The 17,993-nt window shown below is 52.2% G+C and overlaps 4 protein-coding genes across 4 annotated transcripts; 3 read left to right on the top strand and 1 right to left on the bottom strand.

Annotated features, from left to right (window-relative positions):
- Positions 1-1,347: 1,347 nt before the first annotated feature.
- PpBr36_03254 (uncharacterized protein) lies at positions 1,348-2,179 on the top strand (the record flags this gene model as incomplete). Its single annotated transcript, XM_029890428.1, has 3 exons — positions 1,348-1,455; positions 1,536-1,774; positions 1,855-2,179. The coding sequence occupies 3 exons, from the start codon at positions 1,348-1,350 to the stop codon at positions 2,177-2,179; spliced, it is 672 nt and encodes a 223-aa protein (XP_029753047.1).
- Positions 2,180-3,540: 1,361 nt separating this feature from the next.
- Positions 3,541-5,367, top strand: PpBr36_03253 (uncharacterized protein; the record flags this gene model as incomplete). Its single annotated transcript, XM_029890427.1, has 4 exons — positions 3,541-3,670; positions 3,820-4,454; positions 4,522-4,602; positions 4,711-5,367. The coding sequence occupies 4 exons, from the start codon at positions 3,541-3,543 to the stop codon at positions 5,365-5,367; spliced, it is 1,503 nt and encodes a 500-aa protein (XP_029753042.1).
- A 714-nt stretch (positions 5,368-6,081) lies between these two features.
- On the bottom strand, positions 6,082-13,808 carry PpBr36_03252 (uncharacterized protein; the record flags this gene model as incomplete). The annotated part of the gene is made up of 5 exons (XM_029890426.1): positions 6,082-7,751; positions 7,812-10,560; positions 10,912-11,371; positions 12,161-13,632; positions 13,719-13,808. 5 exons carry the CDS (start codon positions 13,806-13,808, stop codon positions 6,082-6,084), a joined length of 6,441 nt encoding a protein of 2,146 aa, XP_029753041.1.
- A 420-nt stretch (positions 13,809-14,228) lies between these two features.
- On the top strand, positions 14,229-15,568 carry PpBr36_03251 (uncharacterized protein; the record flags this gene model as incomplete). The annotated part of the gene is made up of 3 exons (XM_029890425.1): positions 14,229-14,334; positions 14,414-15,454; positions 15,510-15,568. The coding sequence occupies 3 exons, from the start codon at positions 14,229-14,231 to the stop codon at positions 15,566-15,568; spliced, it is 1,206 nt and encodes a 401-aa protein (XP_029753044.1).
- Between the last annotated feature and the right edge of the window lie 2,425 nt (positions 15,569-17,993).

The following is a 17,993-nucleotide window of genomic DNA, read 5'->3' as shown; positions in this document are numbered from 1 at the left end:
GCCTCCGGCAGCCACAGCGGCTCTCTCGACACACTGGTGGGTATTACCATGGCCGTGGTCTTGGTCGACTGGACGGTCGTGGTCGTGGTGGCGATGACGGCCACGGTCGCCGTGAGACCGTGCTCTGTCAGGGTGAATGTGGAAGGGTCGAAGCCAGGATAGTTGGTCGGCGCAAAGGCCAGGGGGATCATGTTGCCGTTGACGACGGTCACGTCGGCTGCCTGCTCGGCCGAGGCCGCGAAAACGTCTGCTGGGTCCAGAGTGCATTGGGCGGAGCCTGGAGTGGTGGTGTGATTGGTATCCTGGCCGTTGCAGGCGGTGCTCGTCACGCACATGGTCTCTGTGGCCCAGGTGGACACCGTCGAGTACCAAGCGCTGTAGCTTGTGACTTAGAGAGAGAGAGAGAGAGAAGTTTTCTGATTACATTCCCAGTCGATATCGATGCCGTGCAGGTTATGCTGTTGCATAAAAGAGACGACGTTGGCAACAAAAGTATGCAGTCGTGGTCGCGACTGGATGCGCCACCAGGTACGAAATACGTTTTATCCGAGAGGCCCTCCATCGCCGTATCCTGATGGAAAAACATTATCGCCATGATGGCTGCTGTCCCCGCAGCTTTGGCCGGGATGGCCGGCCGAGATAAGAATCACCGTGTCGAGGTTGTACGACAAAAATAGATCTTAGGGCGCTAAGCTGGATCGCCCTTGGAAAGACATAAAAATAAGCCTGCTTGTTGGTAAGAGAAAAGGCCAAGGCGTGGTCAGCCTTCAGCTAAGGTGTGGGAATACGACAAGAAGAACAGGGAAGATGGGATGGGCTTATCAGTTTTGCCATTTCCTCAGAACTCGTTAACCTCTCACTCTCTCCACCGACAGACGCTGTCCACCCATTTTAAGGGTACCTTGCTATTCCTTGTGACTCCTTCGCGCGTGTATCTCCTTCTTCCACTCGTTTATTACTTACTTGGCGGCAGACCCGTTATCCAACTGCGGCGACCTGCATGGCACCACGTAAGGTTATTGGGAAAGGAACGTAACCACCGGCGCTTTGCTCTCAATCTTATTGCCCCTCCGCAAGATCCCGCACAATAGTCTGTCTAGACGGATACCAACGGTTGAACGACCTTCTGTGCCCTCTGAAAGTTGGCAAGCCGCCTTTATAAGCATGCCTCGAGAAGATAACCATCCCTGAAAAAAAAAAAAAAAAAAAGAAAGAAAGAAATTCCCCTCTTCTTACCTTCTCTCTCTCTCTCTCTCCCATCACCCGCGACAGTCATTCCTGGAGTCCTTGTCTTCGTCCTAATCCCACCGCAGTCATTCGTTTTACTTGGTGTCTTATACCATCAGGATGAAGTTCTGGACCGTCTTAACGCTTGCCGTCTCGGCCGCCGCCGTTCCTTTCCGCAACGGCACTGCCGGGCTGCTGAAGCATGTCGGATGGCGCCAGATTAGCGCGGTACGGCTCTAGGCCCTGCCTGACTGTTTATCATGGAGACCAGGCTGACCGCGACATTCACTGCCTTGCTCGCAATCTAGGGAGAAATGGACGCCATTATCAAGAATGGCGGCCGAGCGGTCCAGTCCAATGGGAGCGGGGCCAGGCAGATCGGAAGGGGACTCTATATCACCCCGGGGTTCAAACAATTCGCCACAGCCGAGGACGTCGACGACCCGCAGTACTGGGACTGCGCAGTCACCATGGATGCCGCTGCCTGGGACGGGCTGAAGAAGATCTGGCTCCCACAATGGTTCGAGTTTCCCGAAGATCGCGAAAAGTATGGGAATTTGTGCAAAGCGAAAAAACTTGTGGTTCGTGAGACCTGATTACAGTAAGTTCCTTCGGTCAGACGACCAGGACGTTTGTTTCCGCGGATAGGCTGGGATCTTGGGAGCTAAAAGTGGCCCTTGTTTTATCAGCTGCGAACCGGAAGCGTTTCCTAACCTACCTCGATGCTGCGGCTACGGTCGACAACACTATCCTCTTCTCCTTTATCAGATCTCATGCTGGCGTTAACCAGGCCTTGATCCCGCCGGCTGTTATTTCTACTGGACTGGTCCGTTTGGAGCAGTGTGCCATGAGATCGACCCCAAACAGCCCAATTCTGGGCAGCAGGATGGGGAACGTTGATTGGAACCTTGAGAGTTTGCCTGGCTGGGGCTTGGGGTCGAGCGTCTCATAGCTGTAGGGCTCGGTGGCTGCCTAATGGCTGCGGGAACGGGAAAGAGGCCGCCATGGATGGTTGTTGGCCGCCTGGATCCAAGGCCAGAATTGCTGTCGAAAGAAAATGGAAATCTAAAGGGTAATGACTCGGGCGTTTGACGAAAAAAAAAAAAAAAAAAAAAAAAAAGTTTAATGCTGTCACGATCAAAGGTGACACGCCTTATATAGTTGGAACCGACAAAGTATCTGCTAAGTGCAGGTACTGCTGGATCTTTTGATCTATTGCCGTATGCCTCAAATCGTCAGGCGCGTACGTGACAAATGCATAATGTGGTATCTTAATGGTCTTTGTGATGGCTCCAAGGATCAAGGATTGCTGCCGGTCATACCAGTGAGATGAACAACATACATAAATCCCGTCTTATTCAAGATTGCTCGCAAAAGAAAATGGGTATAATAGCAGTTTGTTATAGTTGATATTCATACCAGGCGGCTGCCGAGGGGGCCAAGTCAGGAAAGGAAAATAAACAAGGCCCACTTTATTTTACTACATGCCGCCCCAACAATTACAGTAATTGCAATTTCCAATGGAGGAAGATCGGTATGTTAGCATGGGTGGACAATATACGAGGGCAGGTTGAACAAATGCATAACCTGGGCGAGGTTGTACGTGGATTTATGTCCGATTTAATTTGTTGTAAAAAAATAGCCGACTAAGATTTTATCTTGGGAGGTTACGAGGTAGAATAAGCTTAAGTGAATTGCGGGGAAATCGTCGATTGCGTATATGGCTGTGAGGTCTTGCCCTGGTAACGTACTACGGGTGCAAGATTGATATAATTGAGGTTCTACAAGGGTAAAAACTGTCTAGAGTGCGCCTTGCGCGCTGAGGAGTGTGTTCTCGCTATATACTCCGCGGCTGTCACGTGCGTGTGGCTCATCCTGATTCACGTGGCTGAGCCGGTGCGCCACCGGCTCCAGTCCTCAGGGGCTAGCCCCCTAACATTTAAAACGTTATACATATACGTGAATTTGGTTATTTATTTATTATTATTTTTTATTCGGTGCAGGGTACTTAACAAAATCATTTTTTGCCAACACGTTGCGTTACTTTTAGACGGGTGCTGTACTGGTTTGACTAGGCGAGAGCGGACGGGTACCGCATATTCCAGTGGATATGGCCGTATGTCATTGCTTGCTTATGTTCAACTTTTTTTCTGTATTTGTGCCCCACATTCAAAAGTTGTGGTATTGTCGAATAAAATACCGGCCAAGACGTGGGCAACAAAAAAAAGGGAAAGAAAAAAGTACAGGGGAGAAAGAAAAGAAAAGTTAAAGAAAGTCAATTCCTCGGCCTTGGAAAAAAAAAATAAACTCACAATGGCCAGCGATAATTTTGAGCAAAGGACGGGCGCGTTTCTCGAGTGGTTCAAAAATCGGCCAGGCGCAACCTTTCACGAAAACATACAAATTGCGGACCTCAGAGCGCGCAATGCTGGACGTGGGATTGGTGAGAAAGTCTTGAATTATTCGTGTTTTCTCTGAAAAAAAAAAAAAAAAAAAAAAAAAAAAAAAAAAAAAAAAAAGCAAAAACAAAAAGGCTTCTTGGGCAAATATCGAAATAAACACTAGACTAGACTAACACAAACGACGGCCCAGTTGCAACGGCCGACATCGAGCCTGACACGGTCTTGTTCACCATCCCGCGCAAGGATATAATATGCCTCGAGAACTCGAACCTGTTCAAGGAGGTAGACCCGTCCATTTTCGTCAACAGCGGCTCCGAGCCCCTGGACGAGGACGACGACGAGGCGCAGGGCGCAGGCTCGGCCGGCCACCGCGGGCAAAACTCGTGGACGACGTTGATCCTGGTCATGATGTACGAGCACCTGCGCCGCGACCCCTCGCCATGGCGGCCGTACCTGGACGTGCTCCCCACCGAGTTCGAGACGCCCATGTTTTGGTCCGGCGAGGAGGTCGCCGAGCTCCAGGCCAGCCCTGTCGTGGCCAGCATCGGCAGGGAGGAGGCCGACGCCATGATCCGGACCAAGATCCTGCCTGTCATCAAGGAGAACGCCGCCATCTTTGGCGGCGTGACCGATTCCGATGACGAACGCCTGGTCCGGCTCGCTCATCAGATGGGCAGCACCATCATGGCCTACTCCTTCGATCTCGAGGGTGACGCCGACGAGGAGGACGAGGACGAGGACGGCTGGGTCGAGGACAGGGAAGGCAGGACCACGATGGGAATGGTTCCAATGGCGGACATTCTGAACGCAGACGCCGAGTTCAATGTGAGCGAGCGAGCTCCCCGGGCGCCTCTTTCTTTTTGTCGTGAACCCTGCTGACGCTTCCCGATAGGCACACATCAACCACTCGGAAGAAGCACTGGTAGCCACGGCTCTGCGCAAGATACCAGCTGGCGAGGAGATACTGAACTACGTAAGTCGACTCACAAAATCCCATGCTTCCCGGCGCGCAGCTGCATCCCTCCTTTGGCAAAAAAAAAAGAAAAGAAAAAAAAACTCGCTGATAAGAAACCGCTCTCAGTACGGCCCACTACCCAACGGACAGCTCCTCCGCAGATACGGCTACGTCACGGAAAAGCACAGCCGATACGACGTGGTGGAGCTGAGCGCTGCCTCCATCACCAGCAGCATCCGTTCGCGGCTGAACTTGGCACCGCAGGATTGGGACAAGATCGACGAGGCTAGAGCCAAAGCAATGTTTGGTGACGACAGCGAGCAGGCACCCGGCGCCATGGTCGAGGGGGAGGATTCGTATCCCCTTGAACGGACCTGTGCGGATCCCGACGAGTTCGGCCGGCTGCATGGCACGCCGTCCTTCTCCGAGCTGCCCGAAGAGCTGCTGGACATGGCAAAGGCGAGGCTCAAGGAGGTCAAGACCATCCGCCCGGATGCAGTCCCGGACAAGAAGTTCAGAGATCGCATCATATACTCTGCCGTCCGGGAAGCCGCCAGTGGGAAGTTGGCCGAGTACGGGTCCACCTTGGACGAGGACCTGGCCAAGCTGCCGACTCTTGGCAGCAACCAATCCCGCCTGAGGATGGCCATGGAGGTCCGCATCGGCGAGAAGAAGCTGCTGCACGAGGCAATAGCCTGGCTAGATGAGAAGATAGGCGACGGGGGTGCGAATGGCGGTATGGACGTCGATGAACCTGCTTCAAAAAGACAAAAAAGAGCTTGAGGGGATGTGGTCATGTCGGTTTTACGTCTTGCACGCGCCACGAGCTTCTAGATGGCCAGTCTTCTTATTGGTGCTATTCGGTCGCTTGACGGTTGGCTTTTTGACCAAGCTCGTAGCCATTGGGATTCCAGGCAACCATAAAAAAAAAAAAAAAAAAAAAAAAAGCAGCCATCATGTGTCAACTAACAAATGTTATAAAAACAAATCCCAAAGCTCTTTGGCCATGGAATAAAGATGCCCATACGTTACCTTGCGGCGTGCTAGGATGGCACAGATATCCAGTCCAATCGTCGAGCAACAGAAAGAATCAAAGGAAACCTTCCGGGGCATTAGTTTAGTCCAGCATAACACTTGCGCGCCTAGGCGGGCAAGCCTCCAGGATACATCTCTACGTCCAACACATGGATAACAGTAGCTTGTAGTGAAAGACGTGGCGGCTATTACACTAAAGCCTAGCCACAAAATATGTTGATTGTTTGTTCTGGAGTTAAGTAGGTAGGTATCCAATGTCTATAACTAATACCCAAAATGACCCAGACGAAAAAAAAAAAAAAGAACAAAAGAACTCCAATTCACAACCCGTGCTGTTTCCCAAGCTGCTACGCCGATAAAGCCAAAATAGAGTCGCTTACATCTTCCGATCCCGGGAAGAAAATAAACAAAAGAAAATAAGTCGTGAATGGTCGTCCTGAGAATTAAACATCATGTGGGCCATCACCCAGCAATGGCCCTCCTCACAGGCCCCTCGCTCACCCTAACGGAGCTTACCCGCGGCTGCTGGTATCCTCTGGCACTTGGCGGGAGATGGCCATCACCACCACCACCACCACCGCCGCCGCCGCCGCCGCCGCCGCCACCACTGCTCGGCATGGGTCCCGGGCTCCTCGGTTCCGCGCTTCTTCCGTTACGGCCGGCACCCGTCCAGGAAGCAACCATGTTGACTGCAGCAGACGGGGGCACCCAGCCACCGGCCGAGCCGGGCCCGGCCTTCTCGACTACCTGCATGTTGTGTTGCGCCCAGCGGTCCATCATGGCCCTGCCGTCGCGCGCACTCTGCACGACGTCGCGTTCTCTCATATCCCTCGTCTCCCCGTCGGCGAGCGCGTTGCGTTGCCACACGTTGAGTTCGGCCTCCCCGCGCGCGTTTTGGAGATTGATCTCGTGCACACGAGATGAGTTCCAGTGCTTGAGGGCCAACTCTCTTGCTCGCTTATCCGCCTCGAGCGCATAACGCGCACCTTGCATCTCCAGCTCGGCCCTTTCCTCCATTGTCTGGATTGTGCGCCCGCGGATGCGGTATTCAAAGTCGCTCTCGGTCTTTTGCCGTCTCATCTCCTCTCCATCAATGTGCTTGTTCCACTCGATCGCCGCACTTGTATCTGCCTCCCCCTTTCGAATAGTGCTGGCGTTGAGATGCTTGTCCAGCTCGATCTGCATATCCAAGGCGTGGTCGAGACCCCGGTTCCGCCGTTGCTGGTCGGCCAGTCTGTCAGTGTGATCGTACTCTGCAAAGCGCCGCGCCCCCGAGAGGCGGAGCTCATGCATGGTCGTCTCCTCTTCCATGCGCAACCGCCGTGCGTGGTCGTCGTCTTCACGCTGCTGCCGCAGCCTGCGAGCCCGCCGCTCCTTCTCCTGCTCGCGGATCTCGTCCGGCATCCCGACCGCATCGACCGGCTGCTGCTCTGCGTCTATGCTGGCATAGAATCGATCTATCGCACCCTGGCCGCGGAGAATAGAGACTAGCACCTCGTGCTGCGACTCGTGCGCACGAGACAGGCCCTTTTTGAGATACATGGTCGGCGAAAACGAGTATCCCTGCTGATCGGTGTACACGTTCTTTTCATCGTTGAGCGTCTTCCACAAGAGTCGATCTAGCAGCAGAGTCGTGATTGGCTCCGGTCCTGCACTGTCGACAATGTTATCCAAAGCCATGAACACGGCAGTCCTGCCATGCACCTTCAACAAGGGGCTCGCGTTGAATCGTTTGAGAATGTCCACCGCCGCCTCTGCCCTTTCTGGGTCGGCCGGGATGATACCACGGCTCGCCATTATGGTAAGTGCCGTATGACCGCCGTGCTTGTTTGACCTGTAGTCAGGATCGTGGCCAGCCTCGATGAGCTTCAGCATAACGTCGACGTGGAAGTTGCGCGAAGCCTCGTGCAGACTACCGTCGTTGATGGGAAGCTTCTTGTCTAGCAACAAGACAACAGATTCATGACTCCCCATCCGCGCAGCATAGAAGAGAGCGGACCTCCCCAACGAATCTTGGACCGTTGCCCTAGCTCCAAGCCTGAGGAACTCGTCCACTAGCTCTGGCCGATTTGTTTTGGCAGCGACAATCAGGGGCGTCACTTTGCTCTTTTCAGTGACAAAGGAGACGTCGGCTGGAGACTTTGTTAGCCTTGTTTCTGTCTCTTTCTCATCACATTGCTTTATCAACTTACTTCCTTGCTTGGCCAGCTGTGCAATCACGGCAGAACTCGTTTTACTGGAAGGCTGGAGTAAAGCCCAAATCAACACATTCGCGGCTTCGTAGTCTGATGACTGCTCTTGGACCTCTCCGTTTGACGTGGGAGAATATTTTATCCTGACCGTCTGTGACAAGTCACAGCCAGCGCTGATGATTCGGTTCATAACCACAGTCGAGTGAGGGTACTTCTCCAAGCACAAATACAGAGGTGGTAACATCCCATCGTGTATCCCCTGACTGCTAAAGTCGGGACCAACGGTGGACTGGTCGGCAAAGACGTCGATAAGCTCAAGCAGCCGCGCCTCGGTGTGGCCAGCACTGATAGCAGCGTAGAGAGCCGCGGTGGCTGTCTGCAGGCTAGCACAGTGTTTGGTATCAAGTAGCTTTCGCAGGAGGTGTCGATCACCATTCCTTGCCACCAACTGGACAGATTTCCCACTTTCATAGTTGGTACTGGCGCCGTGGCCTAGTAGCAAATCGAGAATGGCTTCTGGGGGAGCGCTGGAGTGGCGACAAGGGCTCATCGGGCTTCGTGGACTTCGACTTCTAGGGCTGCCGCCAGGTCTTACTGGGAACATTGCCTGCACAGCGTCGATCAGTGCCCTGCTCAAAACTATGCCAGAAGCGCCGAAACGTAGGATTAGTTCGACAACGTCGATATGCGACTGTGCCAGCCATTCCTCGCCCTGAGAGATGACATGGTCGAATATCTCGGTAAACAATCGGCCATCTTTGCCAATCTTCTGGGCTAGTATCTCGAGGAGCGCGACATCAAACGAAGAAGCGGCAATCTTGAGACAAGTACCTCCGTCGCAGCGAGGATCCGCCCCGGAAACCAAAAGTAGTTCGACGAGGTCTATGTCTTTCTTTGTTGACAAGATTGCCTGTTTCAAGCAGAAATTTAGGTGCTCGCTATGGAACATAGGAATGAGGACGCGGGTAGTCTCCCGCCTCTCGTTTTTTGGGAGCAGGAAGGAGGCTTTTGCGGCGGCAGACATGGCCTCGCGATCCGGCCGCTGAGCCAAAATGAGCTCAATAATGTCGAAATCTTGATTGTGAATAGCGCCGACAAGAGCCTCGCCACCCTGGTGGTTGACCGACGCACGAGTGAGCAAAAGCTTCACCAAGGGCGTATCTCTGGGTACGCTGTTCACGGCATCCACCAGCGCACAATCAACAACCAGGCCATTGGCTCCTGCTTTGAGCAGCATTTCAACAACATCGAGCCTCTTGGACGGTTCCATGCCCATGGCGACTGGTAGTGCAGCTCCAAGGGTGGCTTGGTTGGGACGCCTGTCCATGATGTCGCATATTATTCCCATGAGACTCGCCGAGATTGCTATTCGAAGAGCCGCTCCGTCGTCGTAGTTTACATCCGCGTCGCCCTGCTCCAAGAGAAGTCTGCCAAGCTCAACATGTAGCAGATCGAAGTTGTTGCCAAGAAGACCGACACAGGTGACAAAAGCGGCAGAGACTGCTGGCCCTCTGGCGCCGAGCGACAATAACAAGGCGATGATTTCGAACATAACCTCGCTATCCGCAACACGCATTCCTTGAGACATAGCAGCAACAAGGCAATCCTCTGAAGGCTTCAGCCTGAGGAGTTGTGCGAGAATCACTGTCTGGTAGGTTTTGATGGCCTCCAATACAGCCAGAGTATGGTACGGATCGATCGGCTGCGTATATTGCAAGATGAGGTCCAGGAGCCGTTGGTTCTTCTTTTTGACGCAGTTGACGAGGCCCGAGGTGAAAAGTCGTTCAGTTCGCTCGCCAGCCGCACCGGAGAGCAGGCACATCTCAAGCAGTTCTCGGAAAGTCTCATCGTCCTGCCGGCACAAGTGTTGATGAGCGACACCGAGTGCTGCATCTAGGGAGGCCATCGTGGCTGGCCTCCCACGGCGGCTTGACAGAAGAATCTCAAGGTAGTCACTTCTCTTGGCCTCAACCGCAGCAACCAAAGCCTGACCGCCGAGATGGTTCGGATCGGCGCCGGCTGCCATACACAATTCAAGTATCTTGGAGGCGCCATCCTTGATCGCCACGGTCAACGCTCCTGATATGCAGTCGGTACAGGGCTTTTTTGGACCTGCCAAGAGGAGCGCTATTGGTTCCGTTTCGCCGAGCATGACTGCCTTTTCAAAATCATCATGCAGCTCTGCCGGGTCTGCGCCGGCGTCTAGCAAGACTTGGAGGACATGAAGGTCTCGACGCAGTATTGCATATCGGAGAGCATTGTCGAGGTTGGCTTGGTCTGCCTGGGCGGCGAGAACCTCTACAAGCTGGGGCCGGCATCGTACCGTGGCGACCTGGAGCAGATCGCTGCGTTCTGGAGTCTGATGTCGTCTGGCTACCTTCTTCCAGAGGCTTGTTGAACTTCGCCGTGTGACGTTGACATCGGCTCCCATCCTGATTAGTGCGTTGACAAGGTCCACCGACCCGTTCTCGTCGACGATGCGTGCCATGACATGGTTGATCTCTTTATATGTAAAAGTGCCATCTTTGGGGAATTTAGTACACTGGCAGCTGCAAGCCAGAGGAGAAAATTCCGGGTTTGTGTGTGCCTCCCGGTGCTCAAGTAATAGTTGCGTCGCCTTTTCCTTGTAGAAGTCCATGGCCGTGTTGTGCGGGTTATGATCTCCCTTGATACTGGACGAATTGTACGGAAAACGCCATACGGGCCTTGGGACAAAGGTCTGAAGGGAAGACACGAGAAGGAGGCAGTGCTATACGGTTGTTGTATGCCGTGATTGTAATCAAAAGGAAGTTCAGAAAAAGAAAGAACCAGGTCTATATTGCAGGGTGGTAAGTGTGACTGTAAGAGATATGGATCAATTAATCGTGAAACGCCTTAGCAAACGGGCGGCCAGCCTCGTGGTGTCATTGAGCGTGAAGAGAGTCGACAAGACGCAGGTAGACGAGGACTGACGGGAGTGAAATCCAGAAATGTCTAGGACGCAAGATATGACATAGCTTGGTAGCCTTGTCGTCCAAGAGACAGGAATGCCGATAGACAAGGTATCGGTAGACACATACATACGTACATACACACCCACGCCTACACACGAACCACTTACAAAATTATGTTGGTCCGGGGGCGGACGTGCGGGACGCGGCTTTCGCCCCCGTTCATGCCAATAGGGCAGGGACTTCCCAACTTGTCGGGCATCGTTGGGAGCTTTCCCCAAATATGGAGAGTTCCAGTGGCAAAGACTTCTTCTGCCTGGTTGGCCTCTTGAAATGTAAGGGTGGAACACTGATTGACAGTCAAGAGTGGTGCCGGGAGTGGTTTGCGGGATGAACAGTACAACGGAACACCATAAAGACACGTCGTTTGAGGAGCACTGCAGTAAGTCCGATCTGCGGGGAAACAGAGAAAAACGAAGCAGTATGAATCCAGGAGTGGTCATTGTTTCAAAAGACCCTGCACGACCATCAACCACGCCGTCTGTTTGGTTGCTGGGTGTCGAAAAGAAAACGTCCATTGGCGCGATGTTTGGCGCCCAAATCGAGGCGCGCACGAAGGAAGCGACTAGACTAGGTAATTAGCTTGGTAAATAATAGCTGGGCTTGCACTTGGTAGGCTAACGTTGGTGGGTGAGCAATAAGGACGGGTTGTTAAGAGTATGATGGAGTCGGTTTTTGGCGAGTGGAATCAAGGCCTTGACGCGCGCCCTGGTGTGTGGTACAAGGGGGTTTGCAAGGTTGATGCAGGCCTCCGATGGGGTAGACGCCACAAACGCAAAAGCTGATTCGAGTGCTCTCAGCCAACCAATCCGCCCAGACTAGCATCTACTCAAAACTCTTACAATCTAGCCAACCATATGACTGACTTTTCCTCCAACAAAGCCGCCACTCAATCACTGTCAAGCATCGCTGGCGGCAAGGCGGCAAGGCGGTTATGGGCGTTGATGAACAGGCGTCAAGAACAGTGGGTTTCTTCATTCTTTTGCAAGAGGTGAAAGCAAAGTAATCCTGGCATGCACACCTAAGCTTCAGCTGCTGCTTTCCTCTTTCTTCTTTGGTTTTGTTTATCTTCACGGACCAAACACTTGCATTGACGGTCGGAAAAGCCGGTTTACTTTTGCATAGTAGATCTTTTAGCAGTATGCTACCGGCTCAGAATCCGGCGTTCCCCTTTTCTCCGACCAAAACACCAAAAACGGCATAACACGAGGTTTGCCAACACAGCATCCCAAGCATAAAAGAGTCGTTTCCTGAGAAAAACGAGGAGAGCGGCGGGAACATCCGCCACTGGCTATATCCTGCAGATCTTATCTTAATTTATATCCGTGACCCCTTTGCCACTACAATGCACCGGTTTACAGCAGTCCCTGCTTCTGAAGATCGTAGTACACCTTCTCCGGCATCACGTTGCCCTCGGCATCCTCCATCTGTACAATGCTACCATCGTCACCCATATTACGCTTGCGATCGCGCTGTATCTTGTCCCATAACTTGAGGGCCTCCTCGATGCTGATGATGTCGCGGAAGAGTGAAGTGTTGGTGATACCAAGGCACTTGAGACCGTAGATGTGCCGCGCCTCATTGAAGTGCTTCTCGTATGCCCGTCTGCCCATGTAGACAAAATTGCCACAGATTTCGCAGGGGAACTCAACGCCCAAACCATGAAGCCGGTACAGCCAGAATGGGATCGGTTTACCATCCCAAGCTAGTGGCAGCTTCAAGGGGTTGTAAATCTTCTCCTCTCCGTCCTCGCCCTCATCCTCGTCATCCTCGCCACCCTGGTGCCCATTGGCCCCACCAGCACCATAAGTGGTGATGGCACTTCCCATTATGTTGTAAAGGTTCTCCAGCTCTTGCTGTCGCTCTCGTTCCGTCATGCCTTGCCTACGCTCCACGTTGACCTTTGTCTCGTCCCGCTCCGTCTTCATCGCCGCTGTTAATCGAGTTACTCGATATTCTCGTTCCGCTACAGCGCGTTCCTTCAGGCGGATGGCCGATTCCTTCTTGCCCTTGGCGGGGCCGTCCGTGTTGGCTTCTTCAGAGCCCTCGCCGTTCTCCTCTATCCTCTTGGCCTTCTGCTCGGCGGCCTTGACATGTTTCCGACCAGGAAGATGGTTTTTGTAGACATTCTCGTTCTTGAACTCCTTCTCGCATGCGTCACACCATACTGCCTCTGCTGTGCTGGTAGCATGTGGTGCAGACCCATTGGCCTCTGGTTTCTCCAGTCCCCAATGTGGTACCTCATCTTTCTCCCAAAGCTTTTCAAAGTCTTCTGCGAACGAGGCAAAGAGCTTGTCGAGATTCTCAAGTGGCCTCGTTCTCCGCATGAAAGACTCGAGATACTCGGCCAGATCCCCCACGTACTTGAAGTACTGATCCGTCAGCTTATCCGCACGTTTAACACCTCCCGCTCCAGGCGCAAAGTCATCGAAAATCTCGAGATATTGCAGATAGGACCGGTGTTTGACGTTGGGGAGGTTTATGTAAGCTTCATGAGCGGCCAAAAGGTCGAGGAATTTGCCAAAGGCCTCTTCGCCCGAAAATATCGTATCGACCACATATGGCTGTGTGGAATCGGGCCCATCTCGTCCGGGTCGGTACCTCAGCTCAGGATTCTCTGCTTGTTCAGCCGGGTATTTGGCGTGATGCTCCTTGATCTCCTCAACTTGCTTGTAAAATTCATCGAATGGATCTCCCGAGCCAATAGCCTGAATCTCTTTTGATCGTAGCCCGTTGACATCCTCGTACATGGAGATGAGCTCGGAGGATTGTTTTTGTATCTGTTCGAGCAGCTGCGCAACTTCATGATCGCGATTTAACCGGTCTCGTATCTAGAAGCCATGATGAATGTCAGCGATGATGTACTTGATTTGATATGAGAAAAAGGACAGCGGTCGCGCAGCCGGCGAAGACGTACAAAGGTCGGCTCGTGGCTCATGCGATCAGTTATGCCCTGTTCCAGACGTTCCAAGTCCTCTTGGACATACCGCTGGTCCTCCAAGAGCATCCCGGGCAATTGTTGAAGGTGAATTTGTAGTGATGGCTGTATCAGTTTATGATGGTTCTGATGGTAGGGGATTATCGTTGAATGCAACAAATTCGATCTAGCTTCGAAGCGCGTTATGGCTGGTTAAGATCGCGACACAGAAATTCAAGATGGGTCTGGTCTGGCGAATCAAAGAATGCGCCTTGATACATTTTAGTGGGGTGACATCAGTGTCCCCACCTTTTAACCTCATGCAAGGCGCATTTGGCTCCAAAAAGTTCGCCCGCATTGCAGCTTTTGCTCAGTATTTAAATCGACAATTTCCCACTCACCCCCGAGAGTTCATCACAAAACACCAGCCAAAACAAAGAAGCACGCGCTACCCAGACCGAAGTTTCTAGCTTCGAGTACAAACACCAAAATTCGCCCAAAGCCGTAACGATGGCGGAAGGAAGTGGCATCGATCGCAAGGCGGAGGAGCGGATGGAGTTTACAACCTCCAAGGAGGTCACGGTCCATCCCACTTTTGAGTCGATGGCTTTGAAAGGTGAGATTAGCATTGCCTTGGAGGGAGGAAATCGGGCATAAGCTGTGGAGGAACAATTACTAACGCGCATGAACACCAGAGAGCCTCCTCCGTGGCATTTACGCCTACGGGTACGAGTCGCCGTCGGCGGTCCAGTCGCGCGCTATCGTTCAGGTCTGCAAGGGTCGTGATACCATCGCGCAGGCACAGTCCGGAACGGGAAAGACAGCAACATTTTCCATCAGCATGCTCCAGGTTATCGACACGGCCGTGCGTGAAACCCAAGCACTCGTCCTGTCGCCCACACGCGAGTTGGCGACACAGATTCAGAGCGTCGTCATGGCCCTGGGCGACTATATGAACGTGCAGTGCCACGCTTGCATCGGCGGCACCAACGTCGGCGAGGATATCCGCAAACTCGACTATGGTCAGCACATCGTCTCGGGTACACCAGGTCGCGTGGCTGACATGATCCGCCGCCGCCATCTCCGCACCCGCCATATCAAGATGCTCGTTCTGGACGAGGCCGATGAGCTGTTGAACCAAGGATTCCGTGAGCAGATCTACGACGTCTACCGATACCTTCCCCCCGCAACCCAGGTCGTGGTTGTTTCGGCCACGCTACCCTACGATGTGCTGGATATGACCACCAAATTCATGACCGACCCCGTCAGGATCCTCGTCAAGCGTGACGAACTGACGCTGGAGGGTTTGAAGCAGTACTTCATCGCCATTGAAAAGGAGGACTGGAAATTCGACACGCTGTGCGATCTTTACGATACACTCACCATCACACAAGCCGTCATTTTTTGCAACACGAGGCGCAAGGTTGATTGGCTTACTGACAAAATGCGCGAGGCCAACTTCACGGTCAGCAGCATGCATGGCGATATGCCTCAAAAGGAGCGAGACAGTATTATGCAGGATTTCAGGCAAGGAAACAGCCGAGTGTTGATCTCGACCGATGTCTGGGCTCGAGGTATCGACGTCCAGCAGGTCAGTCTGGTCATTAATTACGACCTGCCCAGCAATCGTGAAAACTACATTCACCGCATCGGCCGTTCTGGAAGGTTTGGTCGCAAGGGTGTTGCCATCAACTTCGTTACTAGCGAGGACGTGCGAATCCTCAGAGACATTGAGTGTAAGTGTAGCCCCACCTGAAGGTAAGCTCTGGACTTTGCTGACTCCTTCAACAGTGTATTACTCGACCCAGATCGACGAAATGCCGATGAATGTGGCTGATTTGATCGCATAAATTCCGGAGCCTTACGCTGGGGTGCCCCGGGCTTCATGATGACCAAAAATTTCAGCTGGCATTCAGCTTTTACTGAGTAGGACGAATCAGTCCCAGCAATCGCTCTGTGTCAATACGCTTCGCGTACCAAGAATTGTGGGAGGAAAAGGGAATGTTGACTAGATTGTAAGTTTAATCCGGTATTGGAGTCACGGAACTATCTTCCGGTTGAACAAACACTGACGGCACGTTACACGGCACGCAACACACAGGTTCCACCTTCATCAACAAACGAAACTATATCTTGAGCCTTATAGCGACACTATTCTGCACTATCCGCCTTTTCAGGCTTGAATCGGACAATAACGACAGCCCCTCCTCGCACCAGGAATCACGGAGACACATCGTGATTATCCGAACTGTAATGAACGGGCATGGCCCCTCTACTGATCTCCCTAGAATAAGCTTCTTGATCACGCGGTGAACAAAATCTCCATTCGCCTTGCGGTCTTGATGCCTAGAAGTATCAAATGGCACATTGAGGATGATCACAAAGAGACCATCACTACAACTGTGTCATTATATACTCTGTGTGCGTACATACAAACTTTCAGAGTAATGGCCTCCATATGTCACGAACAGGCCACACTACTGCTGCCGATTCGGTTAAACACCGCATTTCATGACTGTGCACACCTGGCGAGGCCTATCGGGAGGGGCGAAATTGCTTGCTCATGCAAAACTTGAGCACATTTGGCATCACCCATTTACGTATAAAGCCTAGCACATACCAGCCAGGCTTTTAGATATAGTTTAGGCATTTTCAGCCAATGACGTATATCCAAACGCGGATATGTTGGCTGCCAGCTATGAAGGAAGCCTGCTGATGGTGATACTGCTCCTGGGATGCAGTACCTTGAAGCGAGTAAAACTCTCAGACATATAATATAGTTGACGGTACGAAGGTAGGAATCTGTTTTGCCCAAACATGTGTTCTTCGGTTCTTTTGTCGAAAACTTATCCCTAACCGTATCAGCAATACAAGTACTATTAAGATATCCGCATAAGATTGTATTCTATAGCCCAGGATCAGAATCAGCTAGGGAATAGCCCCGTGCCGCAGTTTCGATCTCGTACTAGATCTCTCCACGTTGAGAATCCCAACGATCGTCGTGGAGCAGTAATTTCTTCCTCATATGACCGAGCTCCGGTGGGGAGAGAAATCGGACTATGATCATACCTAGATATTTACAACATTTTCTAGAATTGCGGGCCAGGCCAGGGATTGGAAAGATTCGTCTACGTCTGGTCGATTGTGGCTATTATTTAATTTTTTTTTTCTCGCTTGGGACTGGCACGGCTCGAAGGGAGCGCTTTTCCGTCTTGCCTCTCTCTTCTCGCAGCAGCAGGCTGAGCGGGAAATGGTCATGAGTACTGAAGCTTGAGCAGGTAACGGCTGGGCATTACTCGGGATGCGAGACTGTTGGTGAACTATGGTCAGGGGCCAGGTCTATAATTTCGTCAAGGGCTCGCCAGAGTTGCGACCCGTGTTAAGGAGTACTTGTGAAAATACGACCTTTGAGTTCAGACAGTTCTGGATTTAACCCAAAAAAAAAAAAAAAAAAAAAAAAAAAAATCACTCCACGGGCCAAGGGTGTAATCCCCAGCTTGCCAAGACCAATATTTTGATCAATAAGTCTAGCCAGAACGCACAACTTACGGAGAACAACCCGTTGCTAGTTATAGGGGTTTTCTTTCTATATACAGGCTTTCGACAAGAGAGTGTCCTCCAGCCTAGGAAACACGCAAAACGAACATATGCAGTCGGGATCTTACCGACGTTGTGTGCCAAGGTGCGTCATTACGGATTGGGACATTCGTTGCGAAAAAGGGTCCTTGTGTCATGTCGGTCTGGATTCTCGTACCCGATATGATGGCTCCGCATCTTTGAGCAATACCTGGCCAGTGTTGAGTTTACTCCAAACCTCGGCTGACCAGTTAATTGACAGGGTAATTTTTGTTTTCTTCCTCTCCTCTCTTTACGTTGCTCTGGCCCTGGTCGTAAACGCATGGAGGAAGAAGAGGGAGAAAAAAAAAGTGTCAGCTGTTTCCCCCCCACCTCCGTGACAAAACGAGATTGGGAAAACCGGTCTCTTGGATTTTTCTTCCCCCCGTCTCGGTTCTGCACACCGCACACCGGTGGACAAGGCTGGAGAGCCTAGGCGGCGATCATATGCAGCCACGGATATCAATGCCCGTCCTAGATAGGTAAGTACTCGTCACTTGTGCGACAATCAACCAGTTGCCTCCATTGATAGGCGCTATGGGGTCTCTGCCGGCAAACCGGATCCTACAGGATTCTTTTTGGATTTGCCCTGGATATGTCGGCTGTATGTGGCAAGACGGTCCTCGATAAGTTAGTCCTGCTTATTACCACAAGCGGAGG

Source organism: Pyricularia pennisetigena, chromosome 3, assembly GCF_004337985.1.
Source record: "Pyricularia pennisetigena strain Br36 chromosome 3, whole genome shotgun sequence".
Taxonomy (NCBI): domain Eukaryota; kingdom Fungi; phylum Ascomycota; class Sordariomycetes; order Magnaporthales; family Pyriculariaceae; genus Pyricularia; species Pyricularia pennisetigena.
This window is presented reverse-complemented; position numbering and strand designations above follow the sequence as displayed.